This window comes from Netta rufina (genome assembly GCF_964035555.1).
Source record: "Netta rufina genome assembly, chromosome: 14".
Taxonomy (NCBI): Eukaryota; Metazoa; Chordata; class Aves; order Anseriformes; family Anatidae; genus Netta; species Netta rufina.
The window spans coordinates 18416115-18442214 of NC_140137.1; the positions used below are offsets into that span (position 1 = coordinate 18416115).

At 40.4% G+C, this 26100-nt stretch overlaps 1 protein-coding gene across 1 annotated transcript in view; it reads left to right on the forward strand.

The window, feature by feature from the left end:
* The window catches only part of FSTL4 (follistatin like 4), a gene marked incomplete at both ends in the record, with an annotated part of 199594 nt that overhangs the window by 154761 nt on the left and 18733 nt on the right, over positions 1-26100 (forward strand). Inside the window, 2 exons of the mRNA XM_084295100.1 lie at positions 6853-7019; positions 19964-20084. Of these exons, the coding sequence (XP_084151226.1) occupies positions 6853-7019; positions 19964-20084 (288 nt within the window). The remainder of the gene's footprint in view (positions 1-6852; positions 7020-19963; positions 20085-26100) is intronic.

Below are 26100 nucleotides of genomic sequence, written 5' to 3' on the forward strand. Positions count from 1 at the left end.
ACTTGAGATGTGTGGTATCGCTGATTTGGTTGTTTATGAACGCAGTAAATATGGGAATATGAAAGAAATAAATACACCTCATTTTAAATGCTTGGGATTTTTTTTAGAAACCCTTAATCTAGGGCTTAGAAGAAGTATGAGCCTTTTTTCTGGGCTCCTTGTTTCCTGGTTCATGCATTTTTCAGTTTATCACATTCATTGCATATTGCTGGCCCCAAACTCAAAGCGAAATGAATGGAGAGTGCAAGATTGGAGCTGTTCACTACAGCCATTTCTGATGTCTCAGTGGTTTTAAACTACATGTGAATGCTTCTTGAACCCCAAATACCCTGTGGCCTGACTCGTCTCTATTTCCAAAGTAATTTACGTACACATTACAGTGGTTCCCACAAGTCATGCTGTACTTAATGGTCTGACAGCATTTCCATGATAAACCCTGGGGGTTTATAGAGCAGCCATAAAAATTCACTCCAGGGAGAAACTTGGCATGCCATATCCTCTACCAGAAGCTATCTTTTTCTGCCTTAAATCAGGTATAAATCAGTTCAGCTACTGTAACTTATAGAAGTTCAAAAAAAGAAAGTTTAGTAGTTTCATATGTTTTTGGACCTCTGAAACACCATGCTTTAAATACAGATAGCAGCTGCTCTCAAAAGTTTCATTGGTTTGAAAGAACCTGCCCACTCTAAAAAATCCCCTATTTTGAGTCTAAGAAATCTATCAAGAACTGGAAAAAACTTTTAAGCTCCTAAAAATGCTGATACTTCAAAAGAAAAAGAAAAGAAAAAAAAAGAAAACAGCTATTGCTTCTGTGGTGGTAAAACCACTGATGCTACTAATTATTTCTTTCAATTCCAGAAAGGCAGAGTAGAGAGTGCAAAACTACAGAAAGCAGCTGAAACTCCTCCCCATCCCCAAACCATAATGTTCCTTTTTCCTGTGCATTCAGTGGAAAATTTTAATACTTCTCCTCGGTAGTTATTTGGAGAGAGGTAGCGCAGGAAACTCTTGTGTATTTTTGACTCTTCTTAAAAAGATAGGCAAATCTTTTGAGTCAAGTGTTTAACAGTCATGACTACCAGAAGTAATTATGAGAGCCTATTAGACCATTAGCAATTTTGCTTTTCAAATTAATAAATTGACTGGGAAAATGCAAGGCTGTTACAGTGTAGGCAGGACATTGTTGACACAACATGGGAATATTTTATCAAAAATTAATCATATCAACATTGCTCTCAATCTGTGGGAAATAGGAATTTAAAATAAAAACAAATGCATTTATGTAAACTATTCTCTAAAATAGACTACTTATGACTATTTACATAATGAATCTATCACTTATCACCCTCAGGAGATTAGATAATTAAGCACTGAACAACTTATATTTATTCATGTACTTTCAAGAATGAATGAATTATCCCTTTCTGCACAAACTGAATGTTCTCTGATTAGTAACAGGAGGGCAGGGATGGGATTTTACGGTGGGAAGCGTGTTGTTTCCTTTCTTCAGAAAGAAAAGAATTTGATCTTTAGAGTACAGCATGCAAAGAAACTGCGTTTGGTTCAAAGTCAGTAAGAAGGATTTTTTGCAAGCTTACTAGCTCTGCAAATGTGCTCGATACAAATTCATATCTCAAAGCTGAGCTTTTTTTGTTTTTATTTTTTCAATATGCATGATGGTTTGAGGGAATGCTCTGAATTCCTTCTCCCAGGGCTGGGCAAGAAACACCCTTGGTAGCTCTCAACTGCAACGACTGGGAACACAGCTCACCCTTCACCAGTTCAGACTCACACAGGCTAGAAAAGTTGTCCAACCTTGACAGGGATGCGAGACAAGGTCTTGTCCTCCAGCACCAGGGCTGGAGATGGCTGAAGATTTGCATGTATTTATGCTGAGTTCTGTAACAAGACAGGTTTTAGGCTTTCACTGCCAGGTTGGGACCTGCCTCAGGGAGTCCTAGCCTGTGGCCTTCATGAGTAATGACAGAAGAGGGCTCGAAGAACTTAATTCTTTCATGCCGCAAGCCGTATAATTATACCTTTTTATGACTTAGAAAACAGCATTACTAATTTAGTGGAGAATTTACAATAAAATACTTCCTGAAGTAGCATGCCCAAGGTCCTGAGGATTTATAAATTACATTAAGAACTTGAATTATTACAGTTACAAAATAAAGCTGAGGTATGAACATTTCTCCTTAGCTTTGGAAATCATTTTAGTATTCACATTAATTAAGTGTATAAGCCTTAGAGGAAGGCTGCATTGTGGTACCTCTTTTCCTGGGAAACCAAACTCTTGAAGCATCCCATAGCAGGGCTCCCACCAGAGGCAGAGCCAGCTCATGGGGCTGCTTCTCACAGGTTATAAAGCCAAGACTCATCCCCATCACCTGCTCTGAACTAACGTGGGAGCTGTAGGAATTCTCTGGGTTAATTAATTGTGAACAACTTTAATCGCGTTCATTAACGGCTCTAATGTTGTTAATTAATAACATAAACATTTGAGTAGCATGACTGGCTTTCCTGTAATCCAAGGCTGGTGTTCAGAAAATGGAGTTCTCTTCTGGGGTTGAGTGATGGATAATTCTTCACTGACTGCGGACAGGTGAGAAGGCCGTAAATACTGCTGGAGAAGACTGGCTTGTCAAACCTTAATAACCAGCAAACTGTGTTAACATGGCAACATTTCTTCTGGAGCTAGTCCTGAGAACAGCCGGTGTGATGGGTTTGCACAGGCACACGAACCCAGGGTGATTTGTGTGGTGACAGTTTTATTAATTCGTTTCTTCAGTCTATGGACTGGGTAGAAACTAAATCACTAATGCTAATATGAGTAATTTATGAGTGTGTTATGCAGTGCTTTCCTGATTCAGGCCCACTGTGAACTGCCCTTAATTTCTGCAGTGACTAATTAGTTGACCACATCCCATCCCAAACAGTATCACCCCGAGCTGGAGTCTTTTTTGGCTGGATAAATCTCATGTACATCTGTGTGTTTATAATGCATCTCCCATGCAACACATTTTAAAATCCATTAGCTGCAATTAGCTCAGTTTTAAGAAAGTCTAAAACTGATCTCTCCTTTCTATGCAAAGCCAAATACTTCTCATCAAAATTATTTGGGGAAAAAAAAAAAAAAAAAAAAAAGGTTTATTGTGCTTTATCCTCTTATCCATTAATTGTTTTGATTTTTTTGATTCAGTCAGCTCCTCACCTGAGAGTGTACTCAGATAGAGAAGACTTCTGCCTATTGAAAGAAATGCTAAAATCGCCATTGACCTTCGGACTGCAATATTGGGCCACAAGACAATAAACAGAATTACTAATGCAATGCAGCGCCTAAACACAGCTGCAGGACTTGGGGAATTGAGGGGAGGCAGAAGTTTGCATGCCATTAAATCAATCCTGACTTGTACCATTGCTGGAGAAACACGATGTATTTAGGGCTGCACTGTCCATGCTTTAGTTCACCAGCAAAAGGTCTCTGCTCAGGAGAGTTAATTTGGGGGTGAGAGAGAATCTGTGCTTGAGACTTTCTTTGGAGTAAGTTCTTTCATTCACTGCTTCAAACAGTGCTATTTTTTGGTGCTTTGTATACCGCCTAACAGCTAGTTATAGTATTAAAAATTATTTCCTTGTCCCCTCAGCAAAATCTAAGCAATAAAGCAAAATTTGTCCCGTATTCTGTTTTAGCAGGACAAGACATCTGTGAACAAATGTAACAACGATTAAAGGTGGTAACGGTGTATTAAAAATATATTTTCTTTAGATTTAAGTGAAAAGATCTAATTAATGATATGAAACACTTAAAAAAAAAAAAAAAAGTGAAATCTTTTTCTGCATAGTATAGCATGAGCAAAGGCAGGCAGGCAACCGACATTTACTATGTAAATTATCTCTACGCCACGCTAAATCAATGAGTTTTTCTCCATAGATGCTCATTCCAGGTTGCTCCCTATAATGACCTCAATTATACATGTCTTCATTGTGAAATTATGATTGCCTTTGGCAGGCTGCAAATGACAGCAGAGAAAAGATTTCCATGATAAAACAGCACAACAAGTAATACCTGCTCGCATTAGTATGCAGAGCTTGCAAAGGTGCAGTGCAACTCCTGCCTTAGCACCTTAAGAAGCAAAATTGGAGAGGAGGAGGAGCAGAAGAAAATGTTCGACAATATCTTGACATTTTTAACAAGAAAAGGAATTAGTAAGACTTCACGATCTTCCATATGTCACCGTGGGACTTGGTATTGCAAGAGATTTAACGTAAGAACATCAGAATAGCAGCACCTGGGGCAGTTCAAAGTCCCTGCTGCTTCGTGGCCTCTCTGGGGCTGAATTTAACAGCAGAGAGAAAAGGCAGAAGAAGCAGGACAGAGCGATCCTTCCTCCTCATCACCTTCTGTCCCTGGCCAGGACATGCATCCCCCTGGTCGGAGAAGGCTGACAATGGCACTGCCTTGTCCCTGGAGCTGCACAGGTTTCAGGACTGGGCTGCTGCCATCACCAAAGAGTTTGCAGTGTCCTGGCCGCCTTTTGTTGACCTTGATTTAGTTCTGTATTTTGCAAAATACCTGATGAAAGATTATTTCAGGACCTCTGATGCATGGAAACACAGTTGCATCTGTTTCTTCTTAAAGGTGATTATTAGAAAGGCATTACCCCTGTCTTGATCAAGTCAAAAGTGATAGCATCCCGTTCCCCTCTTGGTGGCAGATTGGTTGGTGACACCCCTTTTATCTTTCCCATTGGACTGGGATGAGAATTTGCTTCAACTGAAATCCCAAAGCAGACTACTGGGTTTGATGTGACTTGATAAATATGAGAAGCTAGGATTGATACTGGTTGAATCTATTGAATATATACAAAAGTATTGTGTATGCACCATCCTGCAGAATTTCCAAATGAACTCAAAATTGCTCATTTTTAGGATCAAATTCCATTCCGACCTGTGTTCTGCAAGTGAGCACGCTTTGTGAATATTACCCATTTGTTCTGTTCAGTTTTATGGGTGTAGTAAAAATCCTTTTATCTCGTAAAGATTTTTAAAAACTAAAATGCGCAGTTCAATACGTAATCTAGAGGATTCTACACAAAATCATTATGGTGACTTGAATAATTTGTACACATAGTCCAATTAGCATCAGTGTGTTTGAGGTCTATAGCTTAAGTACAAGATTCTGATTTTTTTAATAAGATTTGTGTTTTTAAACAGAAGAGCACAGCCCTTGTATCCTCCCAGGGCATCTCTGTTTCCATCCCAAGGCATCTGGTTGTATAAATGGATCTTTTCTAGTGTAGCAATAAAGCTATGGCTAAAACAACACAAAATAATCCTTTGCTAATAGAAAGACTTTTGGAACTTAATGTGCTAGTCATAAGATGCCTTCAAACACAATGTTCAGGAGAGGAGTGTGTTTTTATTAAAGTAATCTACACTAAATACATTCTTTATTGTAAAAAGTCACCTCTTGTCCCGATACAGTTCATCTAAGAGTGGCAACTACACAAGGTGTCTTCTTAAGTAAAAGTAAATACATTTTTCATTACTGTGCTTTTTAAATGAAAAATCAAAGCCTCTTAGTTATCACTTGGAGGATGGAGGGAAGCCTTAAATTCTCCCGTAACAAAACACTCAAAAAAAGTTGCTGAAGAGGGAGCTGATGGGAGCCCAGCATGTGCCAGGCAGTGTGAGAAACAGCACGGGGAATTGAGGAAAGCAGCAGTAAGATGAAAAAAAAAATTCTTGTAAATGAATGACCCTCTATTTCATTTCTCCTCAAGAAAAGATGGTCCTCATTAGCCCTACTCCATGCTACATATTTTTGTAATTATCAGTTTTGTATCCTGTCAAGTATACTCCAAATATTTTATTCATAAAAAGGAGATTTCTTTTATGCAGAAAATAGCTGTGTTATTAGTACCTATATGCTTTTACGTGCTGCAGGCAGGTGGATGAAGGTGTCGGGGTGTTTTAACCCCCTCTGGCTGCAGTCTGGGGCCTCCTCCTCCAGCAGCTCCCCAGGGCGATGCTTAATGAGGTGTCTCTCTTGGGCAGGTGATGTTCTCCTCTTCCCAGTCCTCCTCTATTACTCCTTTTAGATTTTAACATTTCAGGGGCAGAAATCATTTGATGGCCTGCATCAGACCCTCTTCTTGTTCCATGCAAGGAACCACCACAGCCCAAATAATAGCCATAGGTTGGTCGAACGTGCCTATTTTCAATCAATCCTTTATCAATACTATAGCGACTGTTTATTTTCAACACCTTGTGCTGTTTCTAAAGTGGCATTGGGAATATTAAGTAGGAGAACAGCTAACGGCTGGCAGACACGACGTGCAATGTTGTATTGATCTTTGCAGCCCAAAGTCAGCCTCAGACCTCCAGTAGTGAGTATGGGTTGTGGCACATGGCATTGACTTCTAGCTTGGGTGGAAGCTGGAGGAGAAAGGATGCTGAGCTGTTTGGGTACTGCTGTACGAGCCAGTTTTGAACGAGGTGTCTATAGGCACTTGATAGATAGGTGCCTTGAAGTGAGTCCTACCGGGCTGCCCAAGGCTACTGAAAGGGACCAAATATTTTAGTGAACAAATTTAACAGAATTGCTACTCGAGAGTTGTTAAAGCAATTTTTCAAGTAGGGCGTATGAAAGGATGGAAAGGGATCTTCGCAAAAGTGGACGTTGGTTTTTATTTTTATTCGGTGCGTTTACGTAGTGGAGACTGCACAGGGTGCAGGATTTTCCCACCAAAGCTGTTAACTCTTCAGGCAAAATCACATCCTGAGCTGTAACTCGAAATGATAAAAATGGTACTATTTCGTATTATTCCTGTTTCGTTGCCTTTGCAGAGGTGGTTCGGCTTAGCCTGCCAGAGGACCAGAAAATCAGCGTTACCACCATCACGGTTGGCCTGAGCACCATTCTGACGTGCGGCATCCGTGGGGCGCTGCGGCCCCCCATCATCTGGAAACGCAACGGCATCATCCTCAACTTCCTCGACCTAGAGGATATCAACGTAAGTCCTCCATTACTGGTTTTAGGGCTTGGATACGACTTCATTTAACAGATGATAGTTTTAAGGGAACAAGTTTTATCTCATTATTATTATTGTGGAAAACTGGAAGCTGGCATGATAATTTTGTTTTTATGTGAATGTCGAAGGAATAAAAGCAAAACAGCTGAGAGCTTGGGTGCTTGGAATATGTTATTGCGAAATTAAAACTCAGTACTGCAATAACCCAGCATTTGCCTAGCACTGATACTTCATCCTTTGTTGCTTGATCAGTTTGGTGCAACCAAAGGTCCACAGACAGCAGCCCCAAAACTGGGGAAAGGAGCTCTCCAAACCATTAACATCTCAGGTGCCTCATTCCTAGTAAAAGAATCAGGTTCGTCAAGAGCATGAAACAACACATTTATGGCTGGCAGTGAAATCTCTTCTCTATCTAAATCAAATAAATCTCTGTCCTCCTCTTCCACTTGCCTTTCAGTCTGTTCTCAGCTCTCACTTATCAGCTAGTATTTCTGATGAGCAGTTTAAAATATGGGATAATTCAGCAGGGTGTGGTGGTACCTTCACAGGAAGGGAGATGAATCTCTTTTTTAATTCGCAGCACTGGTCTGATGTATGAGCCATAGTTTGTAGTAAAGACAATACCTGAATAATCATGTAAACTTACTCATTTATTTAATAACATTTAATTATGGAGAGAGTGGAAAGTAGTGTAAAAAATATGGTCTGTATTTCATTTCTCTTTGCATTAAAGTACACAGTAAATCAGTTTTTATTTTAATTACACTACAGAAAGAGTTGATTTATATTTTTGTTCAGCTCTTGTTAATTTGATAACCACTCAGTTCGGAGTTGTTACAGTCAATACTGTAGCTCCCTAAATTGTTGTGTATTCAGGACTGCTGAAATGTGAAAAGTCTTTGTTTTATTCTTTTGCATTAATACATGAAAATTAGAGCATACAAGACAGAAATATGCACTGCAACTTAGTGCATTATTTGTTAACTCTGCCTTAGTAGGAAAATAGTGCACACTGTGTATAGGTGACTACTGTACACACAAATTCAGTAACTGTAGCCATCTAAACATCATTTTTTTTCATCAAAGCAAGAATTACCTTTTTCAAATGCACTTTATGTTGCCATTTGGAGCATGACATTGAAATCCAATGTGAAACCAGTAAACGAGCTGCTACAGAATTGGTACAGGTCTAGAAAGGAACAGTAACAAGGATGCACAGGATTGCCCAGGCAGCCCACAGCTTGTGTACCTGACCAGATTTCTTATAGCTATCCGTCAGTGCCAGGGTTAGAATAATGACTTTGAGGTCACTCTGAATGCATGGAAACCAGCCAAGATACGATGCGCAAAATCAGGCATTCCCTGCTGTAGTGGGAGAGTGGCAGAGGGAAACATGCAGATGGGTGACCTGACAGCTTACTGTCCTGTTCAGACATTCTTCAAAACAGATCTATTCTTCGACACAGATTAAGCTGAGTAAAGATTACACATGCTGCCAGCGTGCTTAGTTTAATCTATAATAAGTAAATTCAACAGCTTTGTGTGATCAGAGTCTAGAAAAGGCGTTTTCTTTCAGCAGTGTTGTTCACTCGGTCGATCTGAGACGCTGTATTTATAGGCTCAGGTTTGTCCCTGGGTCCCAGATAGGGCTGGAGCTGTGGAGAGTCAGCAGGTCTGAAATCTGAAAGAGCAGTAACAGGATTTTGTAACAAGAAAATAATGAAAATTTCACACATTTGTATCATCTTTATGAAATTCTGTTTATGACCACATTGATCTTAAAGGAGCATCAGTAGTTGATGTGTGACTGGAACACAAAATGATAATCTGGGAATTGGAGCACAAACACATCCCTGAAGGGCAGCACGCGGCTCTGAGGCTTCGTTTGTAACTCCAACTGTTTTAGTTAGGATCGTGAGCAGTAGATTTTCATGCTCAGGTCCTAGTTCCTCCTGAATTTAGTGCTGGTCCAGGTGGATTTCTGGTTTACATACAAGTAATTCTCTTTTGCATTTGTTATTCAATGTTAAGAGAAAAGGTTATGTCCTTGTATATAACTGGATCCTGAATGATTACTCACACCTTGGACAGTCCCACAGAACTCAGCAGTAAAAAAATATATATATATCCCATCACTTTTTGGTCTGTTTGAACTAGTTTCACTGATATTATATCAGAAGAGCACTTTGAGACTTACAAAGAGGAAAACCAGGATTTATGCCTCAATTTTAATGTTTCATGTGTCAGTTTATGATCTCTTTCACCTTGTCATATAACACCTGGTGCTATTGCACATCAACATTTTTTTTATCTAATAAACACCTCAGCACCTTTTCCATCTTTAATTAAACTGTAAAGCTTTTTATGTTCCTTATATATCACCACCATCTGTATGCTGGTCGAGTTATTTGAGGTGATGCAATTTGGGGATTGTGGTCCTTTATTTCCCTGTAGGACTCAAGCTCAGGTGTGTCCTCTCTCTGGCTACCAAGGAGGGGCACCTGCACGTCTGCAGCACTTGTTAGGAGCCTTCAAAGTGGGAACATGCCTCTGCTTGGGGTTGATTCTTGTGTGTAGCAAGGACAGAGCCACAACATTTGCTCTGAGGTTTGTGATGTGGAAATAAGTGCAGCCACACACATTCATTGGCACAGGTCAGGATGGGTGGCAGCCTCTTGTGGGTGCAGAAACTCACATTAAACAATAATCTACTTAAAGGCACTGACAGCAGGAAAGTAAAGGCAGTGTGCTCCTTAATATACTTGAAGTCGGTTAATTAAATTAATTCAGTTTTCTTTTAGTATGCCTCAAGCAGAAACTCAATTGCATTTCTGCTTTTTACAATAAGCTTAGCAATTTGGCTAATTGGAAGTGCAACAGGAGATTAATTGTACCTTTTTAACTTCAAGAAAATCCTCCCTGCTCCTGGCACAGTGGTAATCACATACAAACCTACAGGATATTCACACACTTGGAAAAATGCTTGTATTATATTTCAATTAAACTGCTTCTCTTCTAAATGCTAATTCGGGAAATCAGATGAAAATATAAACCCAACTCTGAAAAAAATAAATAAATAAAATAAAATAAAACAGAATTCTTCTAAGAAGGTGTGAGTGCAGCAGAGGAAAGGAACCACTGAGAAGTCCTTTGTGGCTTTATTCTCTCCAGATTCTTGACAAAAGTGCTATGAGAAGGTTGACAGTATTCCAAATTAATACTAGAAGTGACAAAGTCAACAAAAACCTAGATAATCCTAAATATACTCAGAACTGAGAGGCTGAAGATTACTATAAAGCCTGGTTGTTTATGTGCTTTACTTAAATCAATTTTATGAGATATCTTGATTGGCAACAAAATATTAATAATTTTCCATTGCTCTTTTAATCAGAAGCTTTCATAAGCTACATAATAATAATTTGTCTGTGAAGAAATGCATTAATGAGTTGTCACATAGCTATTACAAAAGAGCCATCTTAATGGTACATGTAATTAAATGATTTTTCTTGCAAACATTTAAGATTGCTTTTAGCATAAAGATATTTTTATCCATACATTACCCATCCAGATTATTTTTCCATTTTAAGTGCCTTTGGTGCTGTACTTTAAAAAAGTCACATCAACTTTTCTCATGAAGAAAATAACTGCGATGTAGCTGAACTAGGTGAGATTGTACTATAATTGTAACTATAAACTGATGTTTGACTACGAATAGCAAAGTGGTTAAACTATGTCATCTTTCAAAATAATATACTTCTGCCTCCTGGGAACAAGCAGTATGTTTAACCAAATCTGTGATTATGAAAGCATTCCTCAATTTCAAAATATAAAACACTCCTCATGGAGTCAAATGTGTTTAGACAGTATTTATAGAGTATTGTTTCACATGATTTGACATCATCTCTAGACAAAAATACATAAATTTATAAACAAAATTTGTAAACAAAAGCTGATTCTACAGAAGCATGATGAAAACATACACAAACAACAGATAAAAGAATATTATTATATAAAAACAAATGTTGCAGAATTTAAGTAGATAAGAATTTGGTGAATTACCAAGTATAATGCAGGTAGCTATAACGTATATTCATGAGTATTTTTCATTATTCCTTACATAGTAATCTGTACAGTGGAACTCAAATCTGCATTAGATCGTTAATTCAAAAATACGCTTTTCATTACACATCATTAAAGTATAGGTTTCTTCATTTCTGTGGATGCCAGTTAGGATCATATGCCCTTTCTCTCCAAAAAAGAAAATAAAAAATTACAAACTCGTCTAGGAGCAAATGCAAGACTCCACAGCCAGCTCCCACCCTGTGAAAAGCACACCAGTGAATGAAGGTAGGGAAGTGAGAGTGCTTTGCAGCTAGTTCATTGCTTGTCATTCTCTTTGTTTGATGAAAAATCAATAATTGTGCTTAAAAAGCATACTCCCGGGGGCTAACAAAATGCAGCTTATCGTTTGCTTTATTATTTAATGTACTGTTGCCAGCTGTGTGCCTCAGTTAGCTCATATTGCAGAAAGTGCAATGAGAAACGCTCAGTAAGAAGTCCCCGTGCCAAATTCTCAAGTAAGTCTTGAATGCTTCCCCCTCGTATCAACTTCATGCATATTCAGTTTTCTATTATAGAGACTATTTTTATTAATCAACTGTGAAAAACATGGGTATGGGGGCATGACTCAGCCTGGGGAGGACCGTGCTGGATGATGAAATATCTCTAACAAATAAGACAGTTGGGCTTTTTGGGAAAGTATCAGAGAACTAAGCAGACAACACTATTGTGCCAGAGGATATCCCTGATACACATCATGGTGAATATTATGTGCAGTCCCAGTCGTCCCATCTCAACAAGTTTATAATAGAAGCAAAGAAGGGGAACAAAGATGAGGCAGATACAGAAGCAGCTCTGAACAGAGAGATTAAATAAAGCAGGATTCCAACTGAAAAATAGGTAGATAATGTGGGATATAACAGGGATCTAGAAGATCATGAGCGGAGAATATTAGAGAGACCTTTGCTCTCACCTTCAGCCATCCAGCCTCTGTTAATGCAGCATGAAAACAATGTGGATTTTGCTGCTGCAGTTGCTGTCATCACCCAGGACCTCAGAGACACCTGAGATACATAGGCTTAACTCAGAGACGTAATTCACTGCTTGGAGGAAAAGCAGTGATTCTCTTTTCAAAACAGGTTCTCCACCTCCTCATACAGATCCGTGTGCCTTGCTCCAGCTGAATCCCAATCTGCAAACCTGTGCAGCAGAGAGCAGTCAGGTCCATGGTGCACAAAGCATATGGAGCTTGCACAAGTCAACCCGTGGGGACATAGACTTCTCTAAATCGTTTATTGCTCATAATCCACATCTCCCTGCATGCCCAGGAAGATTTGTCTCCTTGTGTATCTCATGGCTCATGTAAGATCTGTGCCTAGCTGCTTCGATGCACCTTTCATACATAGAATCATAGAAACTGGAAGGGACCCATAAGGACCATCGAGTCCAACTCCGTATTCATGTTAACGTCCATTTTCCATGTGTAATATTTGGAGACCAAGAAAAATGGCCAATCTTACAAGTACGAGTCACCTGGATTAGATTTCTCATTAGAACAGGCTGCCTGAAGGAGATAAATTCCTGTTAGTGCTTTTAATGTAGTTCCATTGTTAAATAATAAAAAGATCACGAAAAGATCAGGTGTGAATAACCCCATTTAATATCCTGCTAATAGAAATGAGGCTATTAAAATGATCAAACCCTGTGTCATCCTAGATGCTGCACTAATACAGTGATGTGAGTAAATTACAGAAAGTTGCATATTTAAAGCCAAGTTTTTCTCCTTCAAATCAAAGTTTAAGAAATTGCACAGTGTTTATAATATCTTAGGTTTTTGCAGGCTCTAAAATAGAGGTTAAGTGGAAAATTAATGCTGACAGTATGTTTGGAATATATAATCTCTCACTTTTCTATAGTAAAGACTACAGAACTGGTATGCACCTTGTGCCTTCAGTGGAATAGCTTATTTTGGGTCACAGTCCAAAGTTTGTAGGTGATCTCTGCAAATGCATCAATACTTTAATGGAGACTATACGGCTGATCACCTGGTCCTAAATACCCAGTCGTGTATAAGGCTTCATTTTCCTAAACTTCATATTTTTGTGGAGGAAGACGTTACTCTTCACAGCCTGGGGTGGTTTTGTTTTGCTTGCATTTTTTACAGGCGTGTAGGTCACAAACCCTGTGAAATGTGAGATGTTAGATCTCGTTCTCCTCTAGATGCGTTGCGTACGCTCAGTCTGGGTGTTATAACAGAAAAGGAGAACTATAAATACAGTGTGAATCTTCTAAAAATGAGAAGGAAGAAAGGATTGAGCCTATTAAAACCATCTGCTGTGAAGTATTGAGGTAACTAGGCTGGCATGCTTACAAACATGCTTTAGAGGAAATTTGAGAATGAGAAGAATCAGGGCTCTTCGATATCTCTTGTACTCTCCAGTACTTGCCCTGACTGGTGGAATCACTGACCAAAATCCATGAATCCCTGCCTTGGTACAGTAAGGAGAAAGTTGGAGTTTATGAATACCAATTTCTCCCAAGATTGTTACTTACCTGTTCAGTCATAATCTTTGCTTTTCTCTGAAATGTCCAGTGGATCCAATTAATAGAAACATTTCACTGAATCCCTGGGATGCTCGTTCCTCCCTTCCACCAACAGCTCCAGCAGGAAGACCTACTGTGGATTTTCCTCATCATACTGACTCATGAGTTTCTCAGGGTATAAAATACATCCATTTTTATCTGTACTATAATCGTACGACTATTTTAAAAGACCATTTCCATATATTCACGCCAAAAACTTTTTTGGCTCTCCAGCAAAGTCTTATGTTCTAAATTCTTTGAGCAGAAAAACAAGAACAGATAAATTAATACCCCATCAGGCTGTGTTTGCAGTAGTTTTCTTGCATATGCTTAAGGCTGAATTTTTCTCCGTGTAGATTACTAAAGTATAAGATAGCATGTGTAAAACCAAGAACAAATAATATTAATGAAGCATAAGTTCTCAGCTTGTCTCAGGAAATGAATTATTAAGAGCACCAAAGAAAGTGATTTAAGAGCCCATGACTAATTTAGTTTTTATTATTTTTATATGAATCACTCATGAATCTATTGTAAAAAAGATCAGAGACATTTGATTAGTGTGGAGAAATCACTTTCAAAGTGATAGCCATTGTTGTAGATTTTGCATAATAATCATCTCATTAAATGCTTGGGTACATTTTGTTTTGAAGTCCTGTAAACATTGTCAGAGCGAGACTCTGAGCATCAGGCAGGCTTTTTTAAAGTGAACTGGTTAACAGATTTTCATCACTGTGTTGTCTGTTATGAAATTGTGACGGCGTTGATTTCCCTCTAGTGGAAAACCAGTGCCACCAGTGAGCCCCAGTGCCAGGAACTGGTTTTGGCTGAAGGACGTACCAAAAGTGCATGGGGAAGGCTCCCGGCTTCCTTGGGCTGAGTGGGAAGTGCTGGAAGAGAGGTATTTAAAAGGGAAAGAAAAGTACAAATTATTTAAGAAGAAATATGAGCAAACAGTGGGATTCTCCTAAGAGGATAGATCAGTCAGCGAGCTGTTTCTTCTGCCTTTCCTTCCAATATAAATACTTAGAAGTTGATTTGGTGAGGGAATGTCAGCCATCTCTGGGACTCTCCCAGGAGAGTCTGATGGGGAAAATGTTTGAAAAGGTGTTCAATGTCTATAAGGTGCTGGCCGGTTTCAAATTTATTGGGTGCATTTGGTGTGTGATTGGGGTGGGTGGACACCGTGTATGATAAAACCCCATGGGGTGGGCAGCGGTTGCTCTGCAGGGCATATCCACCCTGTGGTGCCGTGCTGCAGCCTGCCGTGCGTCAGGGCTTGGGGACAGCTGGAGAGCAGGGGAGCTCGTCAGGTTTTGTTCCTTCTGACCATGTATAGCTGTAAAGCAAGTTTGTTTGTTTTGTTTTGTTTTGTTTTGTTTTCCTCAAAAAAATTGAAGTTACCCTAAAAAAGTAAGAAACCTGAATCTACCCTATGCCAATTCCTCCTTAAACTAAGATTTCCTGGAAAACAACACTTCCTCTTTGCCAAAATTTTCAAGTGTTTTATATATGTTTCCCCTCTGTGTTGGAACAACCCCAAGACCCGTTAAGACCTCTTGAAAAAGAGTCGGAAAAGGGCAAAAATGCAGGTGCCGGTGGCAGCACCCTCCAGCACCTCCCGTGCTCCCCAGGCAGCCGCGGGGCTCGGCAGGCCCAGCTCCGTGTTCGCTCCCTCTTTGATCTCCGTGTCCCCAGGTGTCAGGGCAGGAGATTTGTGGCGTTACAGTTGCATATTGGATTTCACTTGAGACAGAATGGGAACTAGATTTACAAGCAATATGCAATGCTTTACACATTTCTAAGCGCGGTGTCTCCGAGCTGCAGCAGATTGCATGACCAGGGAATGCATTAGAAGGGAGGAATGGGATAAATAAATATGAAAAATCTTCTGTTTGGAGAGACCGATGCCTTGGGTAATCAGTAGTGATGGAAAGGAAATACAATAGAAAAAAGTACATATCCATTTTCTAGGATCTGCTTTGTTATTTTTTGAAATGGAGTGTGTGCAGTGGTGACTTTTTTTTTTGTTAGATTACTGAGCGGTTATCAATTTAAAATGCAGGATGATGTGGGTTTTTTTAATCTCGAAAAGTTCAAACATATCCTAAGATCACTTAATCAGTCCTTTATTTGAAGGGTAGCTGCAAGACATAAAAGAAGCTCATGAAGGGCAGAGAACTTTTTATTCCAAAAAGGGAGAGAAAACATGAGACAAACTGCTGGAGAAGTCAATTTATCATCTGTCACTAGTTGACCTTATCAATTATGAGAAATTATAAGCACAGCTTGCTGATTTTTTTTTTTGATATATTTTTTTTTAAAACCAGAACATGTAGTGTTATTTTATAATGAAATTCATAAAACAGAGGTGATGAACACCTTATCCTTATCTGGCTGCTTTGATGCAAGGCTCGGCTGGTTGTAGCTCTTAGAAGGGTATCTGTCTCTTGTTCATACATTTTCATCATTTCTGTTTCTTCCCCTTCACAAGAAAATTCACCTTCAGCATTAAAGGAGGGAAAACATGCCCCAGAAGTGACTTCTTTGCCTTTCTCCTGGTTCCCAATCCTTTGCCGTGATACTATGCATAAAGATCTCTCCACAGTTCATCGTTTTGCATGTTGGGGTTAGGTGTAGGGCAGTCCCAGCTCCCAGGGGTGCACAGCGCTGCGACTCCTGGGCAGCGCTGAGATACTCAGCTTTGAAAGGTGTGGTAGCTCTAGGGAGAGAAAAATTGCACGGTACATCATTTTTATAGATGTTTATGGTTCCTTTTGACTGTTTTCAGGCTTGTAGTGACTTGGAAACCTGCCTTTGCAAGCAAAAGCCATCTGAAAATGTCGAAGCACACAAAAATGTTTCCATTGCCCTTGTTAAATATGAATTCTTCCCATTCCCTACAGCCTGCCCATCCTCTCCCCTGCCAGTTCTCCCCAGGGAAGTTTACGTGAGTGTGTTTGGATGGATGGATGGATGGATGGATGGATGGATGGATGGATGGATGGATGGATGGATGGATGGATGAAGCAAGTTCATAACATGACTCTAAAAATGTTTCATGCTAAGCAGTTTCTGAGAACTTTTATTCAAAGAGCTCTCACTTGCACAGTGTATGTTTCTGACGGGAGAAAAGTCCTCACAGACCTGCACACCCTTCTCAGCTTGGTAAAATTGCCTCTAGCTCTGCTGTGCTACTCCCAGCTGAGGACCACTTCCTCGCATGCTGAGACAGCCGCTGGGCACCCTGCCAGTGCTAGCTGGCCCCACGAGCTTGCACAGCAGCAGGAGATGCACCCAAATATCCCCCGGGAGCACCAGGGTGCCCACTGCCCGCATGGGGTGGCCCCTGCCTGCTGTGGGACCCCCAGAGGTGAGAAACAAAGGATTGAAGGAGGCTCCTGGGGAACTGACGGCTTCCCTGTCCTCATGCTTTAGGGCTTGGGGTGTTACAACACTCCCCGGTGTGCCTTTATAAGATATATATGGGAGGTGTTTGTGCATAAGAATGCGTGCATATATATAAAATGTAGCCGTGAAACCCTAATGCACTAATTATATCCACAGGGAAACACAAAGAGAAACTGTAAGCTGCAATAAATAAACGCGCAGGAAGAGTCATTAATTTGTTACAGAATTCAGTATTCCTTTTGTAGCAACAAAGGGATAAGTATTGAACCTGAATTTAATAACCACTTTTTCCATCCCACCTCTAGTGCCGGTGATTCTTAATAATGTTGTACTCAGTGTGAATTTACTGTGTGTGTGCAAGTGCTAATACGGGGCCGATATTTTCCTTCTGTGCCTGACGTAAATGATAGCGTTGCCTAAATCATATTTGATAACCTTTTTTTAAGTGCTGGAAGTCAGAAAATAGTTTTTAAAAGTCATAAACCATGCTTTTGCCAATAAAAGCTTCTCTTTACAAGAAAAATGCATTTGGAGAGGAAGAGAGTAATACTGTAATCTTGCATCAGTTTGTTTTTGCAAGGGTCTTTACTTATATTAATACATTTGTATGCATTGGAAAAAACAGATTGTCTATAAAAAGACAATTACAGAGCACAAACCAAGCATTCATAATATTTTTTCTGAGATAACTTAAAGGAAGCAACACACTTAAAACAGAAAAGATTTTATTGTCCTGTTTTTCCACATCTCCTTATAAATCATTCCATAAAAGTAGCCATCCTGCTTTTATTGATCTAAACTCAGTTTGAGTTGCTTTGGGATTAACTTTAAAAACTGTTATTAAGTCCCCTCCACTGCAAGCGTTTTCTCCATCTCATGTAAATACCATTTGAACAGGGGTGATATCTCTGCTATTTGCAGTCATTCACGCGTCTTTGCTTTCCAGCAGGAACGATCTAGCTGACCAGAAAATAAGGCAAATGCTTGAATGGGAATTTTTGAGTAGATATTTGTAATAATGGATTGTTTAGTTTAACCAGCTCATCCCATAGTCTAGATGCTCGGTCTGCCTGACACTGAGATGCTTTTGATGACAGGTAATGAATTTCAGGAACATCTGTGGATTTACTCTCATTGGTAATTGTACACATTTGTGCTTTGTTGTGCTGTCAGAGTGACAGGGTAGCAGATAGCAGATACAGGTTGGTTATTTCTGTCCCTCTCAGGTCAAAGTTTGTGCTTTGGGAAGAGTGAACCTGTTGTCCTGCCTGTAAACTCTATTCCTCAGGGCTTACTCTCAATCTGCCCTGTAACATGTCTAAAAATAGGAAAGTCCCCAAACTTCTCATTGCCCTGACAGCGCTGGCCTGTCAAGGAGACAAGAGGCATGAAGAGGTTCCTCTGGTGCCAGACACAAGTTATTGGAGAAGATTCAAGAGCCAGCAGAAGCAGTGCCAGATCAATCCCATCCTGCAGAAGATGGGCAGCTTTGTACTTTCCCTTCGGGGCTGCCAGCTGGCTTTGCAAGTCTGCGGCAGGATCACAGCTTCCCTCAGAAACGTCCTCAGTGTCCTGGTTGGAAAGGAGAGCTGCAACCTGCAAAGCAGGTGCACCCTGAAGAGGCAGAAAGTGTGAGGTGTAAGGCACCCCAAATGGTTTTGCTTCAGAAAAAAAAACTTTTCAATAATCAAACAAGTGTCGTTTGTGATCTGTGAACCTGGGCACAGGTTCTCTTTCTCCATCACATAGAAATGGGGACCCAAGGTGCTGGGTCTCAGCCAGCAGAGCAGGTTTGCATTCCTGTTTCATGCTGTCTGTCCTGATCGGTTCGGTCATGTCACAGTGAAAGATGTTGGCTGGGAGTTTTCAGCTTTCACAAGCAGCACAACTTTGCCTTCCTGCATCTCCACACTCACCCTGTTGCACTGGCTTCCTGCCACCCTGATCATAAATTGATTTTTACCATATTTTTGCAGTGAAATTCTGCAAAGAATTTGATTTAACATGCTTCACACATGGAGCTAATTAAGGAAAAAACATACTTTAAGCTCATTAACTGCTTTTTTAAATGTGTCCTTCCGGGTTTGCACAGAAGTGTAAACATTTTGGAGCTGCAGAAGTCTGAATGTTAATGGGGTAACAAGAAAAGCTGCTTTGTATACCCACCAGTGCTGCGCTTCTGTTAACTGGAATTTGAAATATATTTCTAAACAGAGCAGTTGTGCAAAATATTCAGTGCCAAAACCCCGCTAACAACTTATATCCTCCCCGCCTATAATCAAAAAGTGTCATGCAGGAGCAGATGTGGGTAAATGAAGGGGGGAAAAAGAAAGATCCTTGTCAACCAGTTACAGATCAAAGCAGGCTGATTTGAAGTAAATTTCCTTAAAAGAAAGCTTTTTGTCTTCTTCCCTGTCTCCTGCCGAGGACGTTGTCTTTGCTGACAAACAGTTTCAGTTTTCTCGTCAAGTCTCAAGGTTACCGCGCGTTTTCTAAGAAGCAGCATAGATAAAGGAAACTTGAACCCACCCAGAAGTTAATGTTTTAGGCAGCTGAGGTTAATGGGTAGATATTAAATTTCCCCATAAATTAAACAGCTGGAGATTGCCATCTTTTTATGTGCAAAGAGCACCTTGTTAACAACCAGCACAAAAGTTCGTATTCTCAGATGAGTTACTTTGCCTTGCTCTGAAATTGCCACTCGTTTTCTCCTGCGTGTTGATTTATGAACTTCAAAACTCGCTGCTCAAAATTCAAGCTGTGTTCCCAAGCTGTGATACTATCAAAACCACTGAACAGGTGACCTCCCTTCATGTGGTGTTTAAAATATTTTTACTAAATAATAAGGCTCCTTTCCTGTCTTTTGTTACATGCAGGATTTTGGAGAAGACGATTCCCTCTACATCACCAAGGTAACGACTATTCACATGGGCAATTACACCTGTCATGCCTACGGCTATGAAGAGCTGTATCAGACCCACATCCTTCAGGTGAATGGTTAGTAAATGGCATATATGACAATCCACTGAAAATGTTCCTGTAAGCAAAGTTGCGTGCTAATCTCATTCGCACAAAGACAGGAAAAGCTAGCACCAAATTGGCTTTGTGTGAGAGCAAACGCAGCTAGTGGCTTCTCACTCGTGCCATCACACAGGCAATCAAAAAAGGTAGCACGGGGGGACATATGTATAATTACCTGGGCTTTAGCAGATATTGACAGCTTGTTTTACAGTTTCCAGAGAGCAACAAGCAGTGTTTCAGAGCCTCTCTTAAACTAATGACTACTTTTGTCAACAGAATTGTTGCTTCGATAATTTCATCTTCCAGAAAATAATTTCTGTTGCATGAAACAGCCCAGGATATTTAAATACAGCGCTGTGTTTCCAAAACTAGCTATCCAACTTGTAGCTGTATACCAGATTATTACCTGGCTCTAGACAGCTTGGTTCGACTGAGGGCCATTTACATCAGCTTGCAGATATGGCCCACTGGCTTGCAAAATGAGGGCAAACTGTTTTACGAGTGAGAGAATCACCCGGGCCATATTCCAGCATCCTCATTCACCTGCGTCCCTGGACCACGTTTGAGCCTGGTGGAACTTTTATTCTGGCGTTCACTAGCTTTCCTTTGACCTCCAACTCAGTCAGATATGGAGATTGGAGATGACCTTAGCTTAAACTGGCGTTCTGTGCCATATGGAGCACTGGGGGCTTTGAGCCAGGAGCATCAGTGGAGCTGAGGAGATAGATGTGTGTGTCTCAAAAGGCACCTCGCTGCCCACATTGTTTAAGGAGCAGATAATCCCAACCCTCTGGACATGATTGATTTTCCCACTTTGTATCCGGCACCGTCAATTCCTCCTGTGCGAACCGGACACCAAATGGCAGCAAGCTCACGCCCCTTTGCTGGGGTGAGAATGGGAGCTTGAGGGACAAGCCCGTGGAGAATCCAACTCTGCTGCACATCCAAATCTATCTTTACTTCAGGCACTTGAAAAAAAATGTAAATCCTTTTCCAAATCGATACTGCTCCCTGTCCAATTCCCTCTGCACCAGCTGTGCTCCCCATCCTCCTGTGCTGCAGGTCCCTTTGAACCCGTTGTGCTGACACAACCAGCAGTACCTCTGTAACAGGGGACACCTTCATGAATAGATATTGCAGTATTCTGGCCTGAACATACTGCGTTTTACAAGAAAATTCAACAACTTTATTACCGGAGATGCATTATTAGGAAAATTATTATTTCGTTCTCCCTGTAGATGTGCACAGACCTCTGCCAAGGAGACCTTATCAGCTGGTAAGAGCACACAGCTCCACCCAGGCTAAAAGAGACTGACATGTAGACAAACAGTAAAAAGGGATAATTATGCACTTTAAGGGGCACCACAGTGGACGTGGGGCTCAGGTTTGATGGCAGCTTAGGTCCCTGGGATGTGCCTAAGTGCCCCCCACCTGCAGCGAGTGCGCAGGGGAGAGCACAGAGCATCCAGTTGATTTGAATGAAAACCAACTTAATGTTTCTGCATAACAATTTGTCATCTTTTGAGATAGTAAACTGCAAAGTTTCAGCAATATGGATAACTAGATTGTGCGTGCTGCAGCTGGGAAAATAGGTTTCCTTCCTCAAAGTGCCATTTGTTTGATGAACAGCAGTTGAAAGAAAAGCAAGCTAACAACTTAATCCCGTGTATATTATGTGATATATTCTGGGAGCTGAATGGAGTTTAGCTGGCAGGCGACGATGTAGACTGTATCATCACTGAGAATTTAAGGCCCAAAGGCTTTGAAACTAAAACTGGAATGAGAGGAAAGCTAGCTGGAGTGTGGGGAGGGCTGGATTCAAGCTGCAAAGCTGGAGCGTACTCATGCCTGCCTCTTAGATTTAACTTCTTGAGAAAATCACTTTATTTTTTTAATAGAAGTTTCATACCACAGCTATATGTGATATTTCTAGTTAATACAATAACTCTGTGATACAAAAGAAAAAGAAAAAAAAGTGTTGTCTTTTTAAAGTTGCTATGTAGACTTTAAATACTGCAAAATGCCATGCATTCTGATTTCAGCCTGGACTTGCTAGAAAACACTGTAGGATCTAGAAATCTTTGTCCTACAGCATCTAATGTTCCCATATGAGCCATTAGGCTTTGCAAAACCAGGGTTTTGCAATTGTTAATGTGGCTGGCTGCCCACATCATTAAATTCTCTCCTGTTCTGCCTGCGTCGTTGCTTCCCCCAGCAACTGATGTTGGGACAAGAAGAGTGATGACAGGACGATGCTGCTTACCCTCAGACATACCCTGGCTTTTCAAAGGCAGAGCGTGTCTCAGAAATCCTTCTTGCTTTTTAGAACCATAAAGGACAAATTGAGGAATTTCTCCTGACAGGAGTAGAGGGAAGAAGCTGAGCTGAGCTGAGTGGAGATGCGGAGAACCTAAGTACAGTTCATTGGCTCTGTTCAGTGCTGGGGATTGTCTGTGTCTGTCTGTATCAGACTAAAAACTCCATCTTCAACTTAGGCTTTTTGCTGTTGCTGTTCTGTATTAGACTCCAACTGTAAGGGAATGTGACAGAAATAAGTCAGCCAGAACCGGGATGTATCTGCTTGCCTGCCTCCTCCAGGGAGGGGATAATACGCTTTTAACATCAAAAAGACAGTTTTGCTTTGTTTCATTTTATTATTCTCAAAAAAAAAAAAAAAAAAAAAAAAGTGTAAATTTTTTTCTTTTCTTTTTAATATTGAAGACAGTTTTTATTATTATTATTATTATTATTCTACAAAAAAATATATATATTTTCTTTGTTTTCCCAAGTTTCTCTATTGGGAACAAGTAGGGAGAGAACCAAATGGAAGCAGTAGGGTTTATCCCTGATCCTTCCCAAGCTCTCTGTCTGTATGGGCACATCCCTCCTTTTAGGAAGGGTGTCAGTCACTCTTCCAGTGTTTTCTGATCCTTTTCATACCATCTGGGGCCTGACTCATTGCTCCCACTGAGGTCCATCAGTCTACCTTACAAAGCATTTTATTGCCTTTTTCTCCTTCAAATAATCCGATCCTGGTCATATCCACCCTCTTTGCATTTTACTTTTTTTTGGTTGAAGGGGAAAAAAAGGTTTGTTCTGCTCAACTGCTGAGCACCACAGTGCTGGAGTGAGCTTCAGCCTTACAACATGTGGCTCTGTGAACCTCTGGGGGTTTTCAGTTCCCCCTAAGGTGTTGCAAAAAATACTGTCCTGGTGCTCCTGTACAAAATGAACGATTCCACTGAAATATTTACCTGAACTTTTGGCATAGTGGTACAGGAAGCAGTCCTACATGTGCAGTATTCATCAGGGCTTGCCAGAACTTGCTCAGCTGTTTCCCAGTATCACAGATAACGTGGGTGGGTCCAGATGCTCTTATTGACAAGGAGAAATGAGAGTGCTGTTAGGCAGGAAATGTGAAGACCACCACATGAATGCCCCAAACCACTGGGTCACATCTTCTGGACAAGAAGCATAAAACAAGCATGACATGCTGCCCACATGTGACATGATGTGCAATCGTTAGGTTGGGTTTATCAGCCTTATGATTCCAAGCAGTATTAAAATTTAAGTCAGTGTATTTGTACACATGGTTCTTTCTTAATGCCTTTGGAAGAAAAGGACGTGTTGAAAGGCAGCACAAAGTTTAGGAATGATAAATTCATATTTTCTGCTATGTCTTTGATCGAGAGGAGCAAAAAACAATAGAAAAATTATGTTCTCTCCTATGTATGGTATTGCTTGGGAAATGTGTACAGCATATACTAACTGTAGGGAAGAAAAGCCATTTATCATTTTCAAGAGGAAAAAAGAATTTCTGAGAATAAAAAATCTCATAAAATTGTAATCAATTATGAAAATTGATAGTTTGCAAATCGAGACACTGCTGAATGTAAGGCATCCTTTTCCTTGGTCCTTGCACTCTGGAAAACATCAGCATAAATCAGAATATCGTATTTCTTGTAAAGAGTTTTAAAAAGCTATTCGATCGTCATCCTAATGGTGAAGGTCCGATAGGACGAGGTTTCCAGTAACAGAGAGGTGTTTTAAAGAGAAGTTTTGTTCATGCGGCATTCCAAGAGAAAACAGACAGGCCTGCAAACTCCTTTCAAATCATAAATGGGAAGATTAAACCATCTGAAGTAAATGATTAATGTGTTAATTCAAATAACTGCTGGAGTATATAGGTCCTGTAGCGGCAATGTATGTCTTCAGGGCTTGATGCTGCCATCTGTACGCATCGTGTGCTTTATCACCTGAGCTGTTTTACTGTAATGAATTGCTCTACTCACAAGTAAGGTACTATTCAGTATGCAGTAGTAGGCAATCTACCTAATCTCCTACTTGTTTGAATGCCTCTATTTTTTCAACTTTGCTTAAGATAATAGCCTTTTTATATTGCCTTTGGCTGCAGGCACAGTAATGGTTAGTAATGATATATATTCACCAAGGGAAATAGCAAAAGGTAATCCATATATTCCAAAGTCTGGAGCTAAAATCTTTGCAAGTTTAAAGTAAAATGTGCTTACTTGGAATGTATTAATTTGTAGCAAGGACAATAAAAATGCATTCTGCAGTTTGCTGTTATCACAAGGCAGTTGCATGCAATAATTTACCTGTGCAATGAATTATGTAAGACAAGGGAGAAGAAATAAAAAGTTTTCGAATGGAAGGACCAGGAAAATAAAAAGAGAGCAAGAACAAAGGTGCAACACATATTTTTATAGGTGAAAATAAATAGTTTCCTCATTAATTACTGCTGAAAATATGTGCACCTTGCTATAATTTCAAGTTCAGCCAATTTTCAAGCAGAATATTGATGCAGCGAGCTACCTTTTGCATTCTCAGTCTGTTATGTTTCCTGCAGAGCTGAAAATACATGTGTATTTCTTAGATGCAGATATTTGACAAAAGAAGAGAGAGATGTGTGTAACCTGCTTTGTGAAGGACGGCCATGGTTCTGGGAGGGGTGGTCCTTCATTGCGGCAGGCAGTGGAGCACTGCCATGCGTGTCCGTGCAAACAGGAAAGCCTGCAGCAAACTGTTACAAGCAAATCTGATCAACCAGTGCTGATTTTGAGAGCATTAAGTGGTAGGTGCCTGGGAAGGGCTGTATCTCTTCAGAGTCACTGGGTGAGGAGGCACTGCTGGGCTTGGAGCAGAATTTTTCTGCTGCCTTTGACCGTTTGCGATGCACTGGAGAAGGGCCTGATCCTGCTCCAGGGACCCCCTCTCTGGTCTGGAGCCAGGCAGAGCAGGTCTGTGCTGCTTGTGAACTGGAAGAAGCAGGTATTTGCCTTCTGGAGAATTAGGAAAATATTCAGGAACACTGAATGCTAACTGCCAGTTGACTTCACAGGGTTTGGGCATCTAACCTGCTTGGGTCTCGTGAGATTGTTTTCTGTGCACTTAGAGAAGACAAACCGCCTCTTGTCTATGGATCTGAATAAATCACGTAGGCTTTCAACAGACCTCAGTTCCTAAATTGTTTCATTTAAAACTGTTGCTAGTAGCAAACTAATCTTATGTGCAACAAGCACAGAGTGCAGGACCTTCATAAAATTCTATCAAAGTGGACAAAAATGACTGCATTTGCCTTACTGTGCCTGGAGATACTGACGCAGAGAAATTGAAATTAATTTTCCAAGGTACGAAAGGAATCAGAAGCTCCTGACTCACAGTCTTATTCACCCAAATTGCATGGACACTGTCTCTTAAATTCAGGGAATGGCTCTGACAGCTGCTGGCTGCTTCCAACAGCAGATCGCTTCCTTTGCTCTTCTTCCACTTGGTCTGGCACCTCCTGAAGTCAGGAGGAGCATCAACCCTGACAGTAATGGCAGGAAGAGAAGATAAAAAAACAGTAAGTGCTTTTATTTAGAAATTGCAAACTCAATTTAATAAAACAAACCTTGTCTTTTTGGTATCCTTCTGATTAAAAAGCTCTTAGGTGGTGTTTTACTCACTGCCACGCTTCTTGCAACACATTCAC